Source organism: Trachurus japonicus, chromosome 12 (genome assembly GCF_045865225.1).
Source record: "Trachurus japonicus isolate A0001 chromosome 12, Traja_1.0".
Lineage (NCBI taxonomy): Eukaryota > Metazoa > Chordata > Actinopteri > Carangiformes > Carangidae > Trachurus > Trachurus japonicus.
This window is the reverse complement of record NC_140918.1, coordinates 2,095,800-2,105,884: the sequence shown is the minus strand read 5'-3', so window position 1 is coordinate 2,105,884 and position 10,085 is coordinate 2,095,800. Positions and strand designations below refer to the sequence as shown.

Genomic DNA, 10,085 nt, shown 5'->3' with positions numbered 1-10,085 from the left:
GTCAGGACAGGGAGTTGGGGCCCTGGGGTGCTTTGCCCCCGCGCCCTCTCTGTCCTTTCCTGCTGCGCCGCGCTGCATCCAGCCAGACCCTCAGATCTGGCTGGGCCTGACTGGCTTGTTGCTGTTGTTGGACGTGCTTGCCAGAGACCTGAAGGGCCTTGCCAGCTGCCTCCCCTTGCTCTCTCACAAGCTTGGGGAGAAGTGAGGAGACCTGTTGTCTGTAACAACATCTATTGCACGTCTGTCCGTCCTGGGTGAGGGATCCCTCCTCTGTTGCTCACCCTGAGGTTTCTCCGATTTTTCCCTGTTAAAAGGGTTTCCATGGAGTTTTTCCTCAGTCGATGTGAGGGTCTAAGGACAGAGGATGTTGTTACGATGCCATGTAAAGCCCTTTGAGACAAACTGTTTGTAAAAACGGGCTATACAAATAAAATTGCCTTGCCTTGCCTTGCCTTGCCTGCTGCAGTTCCTCTACCAGCTGCCCCCCACACTCCTCTGAAAGCTGCTGGACTAAGTGCCGCTGATACAGGGACAATATGCCCGCCGTGTTGGCCAGTTTCCTCTGAACTGCCATAGCCCCATGCATCCTCTCCAGCAAACCATCCATCACACTGCAGTTTTTGCTGCGGCTCTTCCCTTTTCCCAGAACTGACTTTGAGGGAGCCACCAGAGCTGACAAAGCTGCGTCCACAGAGGGTGGCAGCCCACAAGAGCCGAGTCGACCTCTTGCTGGTCCAGAGCAAACACATCCTCCTCTTCTGAAGGAAACAGAGAAACACTTGCATCCTCGTCATCCCCCTCCACATCTATCAAGGAGAATGTGGGGCATTCCTCATATGAGGGCCCTGGGGGCGAATGCACCACCTCGGCTGGGCCAGCCCTGGACACAGACCGCACACCCCCCACTGTGCACACAGTAAAGGGGCCTGGAGCGGAAACCATGCCAGCCTGCCCCATTTCTGCAGCCGCAGGCTTGAACCGCTTGAACCGCTTGGTAGCCTGGAGGCCTACACTAGGGGTCTCCGTTGTTGTGCCCTGTCTTTGAAACAATCGTCAATGTGCTTCCCTTTGCCTTGCTGAGATGCAAAAGCAACTCATACATGCAGCAGGATCCTCCTGTGCTGCCCATGCATGCTCCCCCCAAGCAATAAACACACAAGTCATGGGAAACATCTATGGGGATCTTCCCCCCACAGCCCAGGCACAATGGACTCTCCCGGCTCGTCATAGCGGTGACGTCACCGTCAAGAGACCTGGAAAAGTTTATGGTGGAAAAGTTTGTTATTCTTTGCCTCTTGTTTGTTTTTGTGTATGTCATAGAATCCGCTGATCCCTGCACAGCTGGGTCCATTTATAGGGCGCAGGGGAAGCCACGGTAGGCGTGGTGTGTCTTAAAGAAGTTTTCACGTCAGCTGCTAGAATGTCAGCAAATCCCATAACATATATTCTATATGTGGTGGAGAGATATTCTCATACGATAGAGAATTAGGGTGAGTGTTAAGCCCAAGTCCTGAAAATGGTATGTCCTTTTACTTTCCTTGAATATTTCTACCCAACATCTCTGATATGTTTCTGACTAAACAATATTCTATCTACATTAGGAATCAGAGCAGAACTGCTGTGTTTACCACACCTTCAAAAAGCCTGGAATGAAAATCAACCTGTTTTACATGTTTGGCAAAGCTCCGCCCCCTCACCTGAGATGAACCAGGAAAAAGTTTGTTCCTTCAGTCCCAGAGACGCAGACTGAAGATGAGACGATCAGATTCAGACTGAAGAAGAGACGATCAGATTCAGCTTCAGACCAAACTAACAACTTCCTGTGAGTGAGTCCAGCTACAACACTGCTGCTTCAACCTGCTGACACTCCACACACTGAAGGTGAGTTTGACTAAAACCTGGATTCAGAGTCACAGTAAACTTCAGTCAAGTCAGTAGAGGAGGGAGGGGAGCCATGACTGACTCTACTTCCTGTCTGCTGTGTTTTCAGCTTCACTCACAGACTAAATGGCTTCCAGACCAGAGGAGGATCTCTGCTGTCCGGTCTGTACGGAGGTCTTCAGAGATCCTGTTGTTCTGTCCTGCAGCCACAGCTTCTGTAAAGACTGTCTGAAGAGCTGGTGGAAGGAGAAACAAGATCGACTGTGTCCAGTTTGTAAGAGAAGATCTTCAATGTTTGAACCCCCTCTTAGTCTGGCGTTGAAGAACCTGTGTGAGAGCTTCTTACAGCAGAGAGAGCAGAGATCTTCAGAGGCTCTCTGCAGTCTGCACTCTGAGAAACTCAAACTCTTCTGTCTGGATGATCAGCAGCCAGTGTGTCTCGTCTGCAGAGATTCAGAAAAACACACCAACCATAAAATCAGACCCATCAATGAAGCTGCTTCACAACTCAAGAAGGAACTTGAGGAAACTCTGGAACCCCTAAAGAAGAAGTTAAAGGGTTTTGAAGAAGTTCAGGTGAAGTTTGGTCAAACAGCAGAACACATTAAGGTCCAGGCCCGACACACAGAGAGGCAGATTAAGGAGCAGTTTAAGAAGCTTCACCAGTTTCTAGAAGAGGAAGAGGAGGCCAGGATGGCTGCACTGAGGGAGGAAGAGGAGCAGAAGAGTCAGAGGATGAAGGAGAAGATGGAGGCTCTGAGCAGAGAGATAGCAGCTCTTTCACACACAGTCAGAGCCACAGAGGACGAGCTGAGAGCTGAAGACGTCTCATTCCTGCTCAACTACAAGGCTGCAGTGGAAAGAGTCCAGCAGCGCCCCCTGCTGGAGGATCCACAGCTGGACTCAGGAGCTCTGATAGACCAGGCCAAACACCTGGGCAACCTGGCCTTCAACATCTGGAACAAGATGAAGGACATGGTCTCCTACAGTCCTCTGGTTCTGGACCCAAACACTGCTCATCCAGAACTCATTCTGTCTGAAGATCTGACCAGTGTGAGATATGGAGGAGATGAACAGCAGCTTCCTGACAATCCAGAGAGGATCGATACTTTCCCCTCTGTCCTGGGCTCTGAGGGTTTTAACTCAGGGACTCACAGCTGGGATGTCCAGGTTGGAGACAATACAAACTGGATGCTGGGTGTGTTAGCAGAGTCTGTGAAGAGGAAAGGAGACAACATGTGGTCTGGATTATGGGTGTTATGGTTCTATGGAGGTAAATACAAAGTAACGTCACCATCATCAACTTCACTCACTGATCTCCCAGTGCAGAAGAAGAAGAAGTTCCAGAGGATCAGAGTGAATCTGGACTTGAACAGAGGAAAACTGTCGTTCTCTGATCCTGATACTAACACACACATACACACCTTCACACACACTTTCACTCAGAAGATGTTTCCATACATTCACACTGTTGATAACCTCCCAGTGAAGCTGTTACCAGTGAAGGTGTCAGTGACAGTGGAGCAGAGCAGTTAGAGATAAAGAGGACGATCATATTTATCATGTTGTTTAATGTTTAAAGGGAAAAGTCAGTTAATTTAACTAGAGCTGCAACAATTAATCAATTAATCAAACAATAACTGATTATTAAATTAATCGTCAGCCATTTTGATGATCCAATAATTGGTTTGAGTAGTTTTTTTTAAAGAAAAAAAAGTCTAAATTTGCATATTAGCTATTTCTGGTTTCTTTGTTCCTTTATGAGTCTCTCTTTGGTTTGTTGACAAAGCAAGACATTTGAGGACGTCGTCTGGTGGTTTGACAAACACTGATTGATGTTTTACAACATTTTTTAACATTTTATTGACCAAACAACTAAACGATCAATTGTTTAAATAATCAACAGATTAATTGATAATGAAAATAATTGTAAGTTGCAGCACTAAATTTAACCTGTTAAACTGCACCCGTCCTCCTGCTGTCTCATTATTACTTTTCCTTTTTTTTACATTTTTTTTTAATGGCTTTTCATGCTTTTCACATTACGTTCGTCATTATGACTTTGTGTGGAGTGATGAGTCAAAAATGATAAATTACTTCTACTTATTACTTATTCTCCAGATGAATTTATCTTCTGTATTTTTAAAGGCATTTTCTGCCAATAAACAATACTTTTTTAAAGAATTGTTGTCAGTAGTTTATAGAATAAAACAAGTGGTCTCTTAATTTTTTCCAGAGCTGTATATACTGCTTTTCTATTATTGTCCTTTTTTCTGTGAGGGGTTGGTGGGCCGGGTTGATTTGTTGTTTGTTGTTCTGTAACCTGAAAAAAGGCTCTAAATAAACTGCTTAAAAAATAAGAAGATGTAAATCTGGTCACACCTTATAATAATAACTACACACTATTAACCATTTATTAATTTATAAAATCAATACTACCATGATTCACATTAATTAGATGGAAACCTTTAATTAGTTATTACATTTATTGTTACAGTTCTAGTTAATGTAAATTCATTAAACTTTAAATATCAGATATTTAAAATCAAAACTGATAGAAAAGTATCAGTGAAGAATAAACAGGTAAAAAGTTTTTACTCCTGACCTCAGTGTAGTTTAGTTTTTAACCAGTGGAGGTCACTACAGACCAGTTCAAACACACTGAGGGTTGGTTTTTTATGGGATGTTTGGGCATACGGTGTACACATGACACAATAATAATAATTCATATATAAAATATGTATGTAACATGTCAATAAGAATGAGTTCATACTGTGAGCTCTGACTGATTGATCTGTATCAGGACTGAAAGATTATTTTAAAACCAGTCATAGTACAAGATGTTATAATAAACAGTCACAATAATCAGTTTTGTGTCTTAAAGGTAAACTAGAAACTGATTTCAGCATTCACACGCATTTCCAAGAACGGAAATGCGTGTGAATGCTGAAATCAGCTGAACACCATTGCTGGAGAAATTGTTGAAACAATGTTGAATTAACTGAAGAAACTGCTGAGGCAATGTTGAAAAAGGCTAATAAACAGTCACAATAATCAGTTTTCATGTCATAAATGTAAAATAAAGGGCGGCTCCAACAGTTTAAAATGTTTTATTACAGTTTCAGGGCTCAACAACAAAGCGTCGTGTCAATCACCCTCTTCTCTACCGTCCTTTAAATGCACAAGAGAAAAAAAACAAAAAAAACAATAAAACACAGATAGTGAATCACCGATCGATACTGATCAATACTGTCTAACACTGGTTCACAGAGGGTTCATGTCTTTTTATTTTATTTATCATTATTATTATTATCAATAACACATTTTTGGTTGTTTCTTTCTACAGGGAGCAGGTGGAGGTTCAGGTGTGGAGGAAGGGGGGCGGGGCTTAGACAGAACCACTTCCTGTTTGTAGCTCAACCAAATCTGTGTGTGTGTGTGTGTGTGTGTGTGTGTGTGTGTGTGTGTGTGTGTGTGTGTGTGTGTGTGTGTGTGTGTGTGTGTGTGTGTGTGTAGGTGTGTGTTACAGGACGGTCTCAGCACAGTGAGCCTGCAGATGTCTGTACAAGTCTCTGTGTGTGTCAGGTGTGAGGGGGCGGGGCCTGTGTTGCTGTTGTTGTTGTTGTTGTTGTTGTTGTCGTCGTCGTCTGGAGTGGAGGTCCGACTCGTCGCTGTCCGACGACGACTCCACCTGGATTCGGACCCGGGGCGGCGGCGGGCGAGGCGGCGGCGGCGGGCGGAGCGCTGCGGTGACGTCACCCGGGGGGAGGAGGAGGAGGCTCGTCTGGGAGGGGACGGGGGAGGGGGGGCAGGAGATCTTCAGGTGCAGAGTGATGCTGAGGAACAGTGGGGGAGGGGGGGAGGGGTTACACTTTAAAGGGATAGTTCAACATTTTGGCAAATTATGCCCATTGCCCATAATAATCCCTATAGTCATAGCAGTAGGTTCGTTACCTTTAATTGTCAGTGCAAGCTATTTTTAGAACGGCGGAGCAGAGCCATGAGCTGCTCAGAGCTACGCTACGGAGGCTCATTATGGGATTTCTTGGTTTTCCTCATCAAACTCATCAAATACACAATCCAACAACTCCACAACGCTCTGGTGGACAAGTTGTGACCAAGGGGTCACTTCCGCGTTCAACAAACTGCAATCCCCTCTTCTTCCTCTGGGGGCTGGTGTCAGAAAGCAGCATTTCTCCATAGACCCCCATGTTAAAATCACCGACTTTACATCCTCAATAAACATGATAAAAGCCTGGTGTCTGAACGTTTTTTCGTCTCAATCGATAGTTTCTACCCCCGCACACACTCTGATGGGGGTGATTTTTTTTTTAACTCTACCGTTTTACTGTTATTAGGTTAAAACTCTGGCCAATTAGGGCGCGGAAACGTTGAGTGACAGGTCCAAGCAGCTCCGTGGACAGCTGCTTCGAGGCCGGCCAATCCAACATGGCGCTGTTCAGGCCGCCATGTTAGAGTCACAAAAACGACTCCCCAAAACCAATGGGTGACGTCACGGACGCTACGTCCATGTTTTTTACAGTCTATGGTTGTGAGCTGCACATTCACCACGCTATGAGATAATAACACAACGTTACCACACAGAGTTGTTTTAGAGGGAAATTCATGTAAAACCGCTGATGCTCGTTGCCTTCAGGGACAGTTTTTCATCAACAGTCTCTGTATTTCCCTCTAAAACAACTCTGTGTGGTAACGTTGTGTTATTATCTCATAGCGTGGTGAATGTGCAGCTCACAACTTGTCCACCAGAGCGTTGTGGAGTTGTTGGATTGTGTATTTGATGAGTTTGATGAGGGAAACCAAGAAATCCCATAATGAGCCTCCGTAGCGTAGCTCTGAGCAGCTCACGGCTCTGCTCCGCCATTCTAAAAACAGCTTGCACCGACAATTAAAGGTAACGAACCTACTGCTATGACTATAGGGATTATGGTGATGGGCCAGTTTGACAAAATGTCGACCTATCCCTTTAAGTCTCCATCTCACATACACACACACACTCTCAGGTGTTTTTCTAAAGAAACAACCAAACCAGTGAAGAAGCTGCTCTGTTCAAATCAGCGTCATGTTCATCATCACAGACGTAGTGACTTATTTTGTCTGATGGTAAATTTCATTTCCATGAGATGAAGTTTTCCAAGTTCCTTCCGAACTCCGACTTCTTTACAATTTACAACGGTGAACGCGGAGCAGCTGCTGCATCCACAAGGATAACTCTGTTTGCAAAAACCGAGTTATGATAAAAACTTCCAGATCGTGAGCTGTCATGAGTTTTTGATCGTCATCTATTTCAGTTGTGCTCATCGTAGAGTCCCCAAATTTACACATAAGGTGTGTTAAAGTGTCTATTTTCATAATTTAAAAAAAAGAAGCAAAAAACGTAAAATTACGTTTTTGGCACTCAACGCATGGGAACGAAAAATGTAAAATTACGTAGTTGGCACTCAATGAGTTAATATATGACCAATTCTTAATCGCCCAGGGGAAATGTTTGAAATATTCAGGTCATGAATTGTCATCTATACCAAATGTTTGCGTTTATTTTAATCTTTTTTTGTTCTGTTTCACTTTTTTTTTTTTAATTAAAAATGACACGCTAACATTTAAATTCCTACCAATTCAATGTTACCTTAGTTAAATGGACCAGTATCTGAGCATTTACCTTTATTTTTGCCGCCACATCTGCCGATACGGTTCCAACATCATCTTTTTGGGAATGTGACGGTATTTAGGAATCTTTTTACGATTAACTGATTGTGGCGTTTAATACCACGATTAACTGTGAAAACAAGTAATGGTGACATCCCTATAATAATATTATCAATAATAATAACAACGATCGGTCTGGACGGTGATTCAGGTGGAGACACGACAGGAAGTTACAGGTGAGAGAAGGAGAGCAGGGCGAGCTAGAGCAGAGGTTTTCAAACAGGAAGTCGCAGTTTTCTTTTTAAAAACAATAAATCTCCAGATCAGGATCCACAAGAACAAACTCTCTGAGACGTTTTCTCAGTTTGACGTTGTCTCAACGTTGTTTTTTTAGAGGGATAGTTCACCCAAAATTAAGTCCTCACTGCAAAAACTCTAAATCTTACCAAGAATATTTGTCTTATTTCTAGTCAAAACAAATCTCATTATACCTAAAATAAGTATATTTATACATATACATACATAGTTATACATTAAAAAGTAGCTTGTTTTTAGACACTTTTTACTTATTTCAAGCAGATTCTCACTAGAAATAAGTAGAAAAATCTGACAGTGGAGCAAGTTTTTCTTTCTTATTACAAGCACAAAAAAAAACTTGCTTTCACTGGCAGATTTTTCTACTTATTTCAAGCGAAAATTTGTTTGAAACAAGTGAAAATGATCTAAAAACAAGTTCATTTTTAGGTGATGAGTCTTATTTAAAGTGGAAAGCGTTTAGTTTTGACTAAAATTGAGATATTTTGACAAGAAATAAAACAAATATTCTTGGAAAGATTTTGAGTTTTTGCAGTGCTCCATGCAGCACTGTATGTCCATATGACGGTTGAGAACGGAGCTCACTTTTCTTCGTCCCAAAAGACACACCAAAAAACATCCAAATACCTCCATGCTGCTCCTATGTAATGTCCGTCTTGTATTGAAGCCCCAACATGAGAAATTGTCCCGAAAAAAATTAAATAAGTCTATATTTTAAGCTTGTTTGTAGCGGAAGCTCCCAGTGTCTCAGGTCACTGCTCTTCCTGTGTCACCGGCAGAACAATTTCTCATTTCGGGGCTTCAATACAAGACGGACATTACATACGAGCAGCATGGAGGTATTTGGATGTTTTTTGGTGTGTCTTTTTGTTACGAAGACAGTTGGTATCCATTTGCAACCGTTATATGGACATGCACTGCTACGCCGAGACCCCCTGTAACTCAGAGAAGCCACGGAGGACTCTGAAACTTCTCCCAGCCCTTGGTCCAAGAAGAAATTTAAATTTTGGGTGAACTATCCCTTTAACAAACTTTTTTTTTTTAACCAAAAACATAAAATAATGACGTCACCACCCAGCGGGACGGATTCTGTGGATTAAAGTCGGACTCAACGCTTTGAAAACCTCTGACCTAGAATCTGTACAAGTGATTGAATATTGATCTGTACACAGTCCTCAGTGTTTCTGTACAGGAAGCTCTTCAAAATAAAACGTCTAAGATCATCGTCGTCATATATAAATACAAGTGATGCAGCAAACTGAGCAGAGTGTGTGTGTGTGTGTGTGGTCATGTCTGCTCCCAGCCCGTGTGTGTGTCCGGTGCGTGGATCAGGTCGCTGTAGGGAACGTGCAGCTTCAACACACAGTACCTGCGGTCTAGTTCGTTCTGGTCGGACGTGACGGTCGAGTACGGGTTCGTCTCCTGCAGACACACACACACACACACACACACACACACACACACACACACACACACACACACACACACAAACACACACACACACACGGAGAGAAACCACATGCACAGAAACACAACAAGTATCCACAGGCGAGTACAAACACAGAAACACACACACACACACACAAACAGATAATAATAAAGATGAACATGAGATTCCTAATTTCTTGCAGCATCGTCATTACATCACGTTAATCGTCATGGTAACGACCGGTTTACATCAGCAACTTTATCATAATTAGCTCAAATCTACTGAAGCGTGTTGCGTTCACTTGAAAAAAAAAAAAAAAAGCAGTTTTATGGATTTATTTTCTGACTTAACGAGAAGCTCCGACCTGGAAGTAACGTACCGTACGTGAGAACGGATTTCAAAATAAAGGCGCTCCATCAGACTGTGAGTGACTCTCTGAGGTGGAGTTCTGTAATAGCAGGTCTAGCGCTGCAACTAACCATTATTATCATTATCGATTAATCTGTTGATCATTTAAAAGATTAATTGATTAGGTTTTTGGTCAATAAAATGTTATAAAATGTTGATAAACACCAATCAGTGTTTCTCAAACCACCAGACGACATCGTCCTCAAATGTCTTGTTTTGTCCACAAACCAAAGAGACTCAGTTTATTGTCATAAAGGAACAAAGAAACCAGAAATATTCACATTGAAGAAGCTGGAATCAGAGAATCTGGACTTTTTTTCTTTAAAAAAAAAAATACTGAAACTGATTATTATTATCAAAATAGTTGACGATTAATTTAATAATC

At 42.7% G+C, this 10,085-nt stretch overlaps 1 protein-coding gene across 1 annotated transcript; it reads left to right on the top strand.

The window, feature by feature from the left end:
• The first annotated feature begins 1,885 nt into the window (after positions 1-1,885).
• On the top strand, positions 1,886-3,578 carry LOC146976796 (nuclear factor 7, brain-like). The gene has a single exon (XM_085792566.1). The coding sequence runs from the start codon at positions 2,008-2,010 to the stop codon at positions 3,415-3,417; it is 1,410 nt and encodes a 469-aa protein (XP_085648692.1). The 5' UTR covers positions 1,886-2,007; the 3' UTR covers positions 3,418-3,578.
• Positions 3,579-10,085: the final 6,507 nt, after the last annotated feature.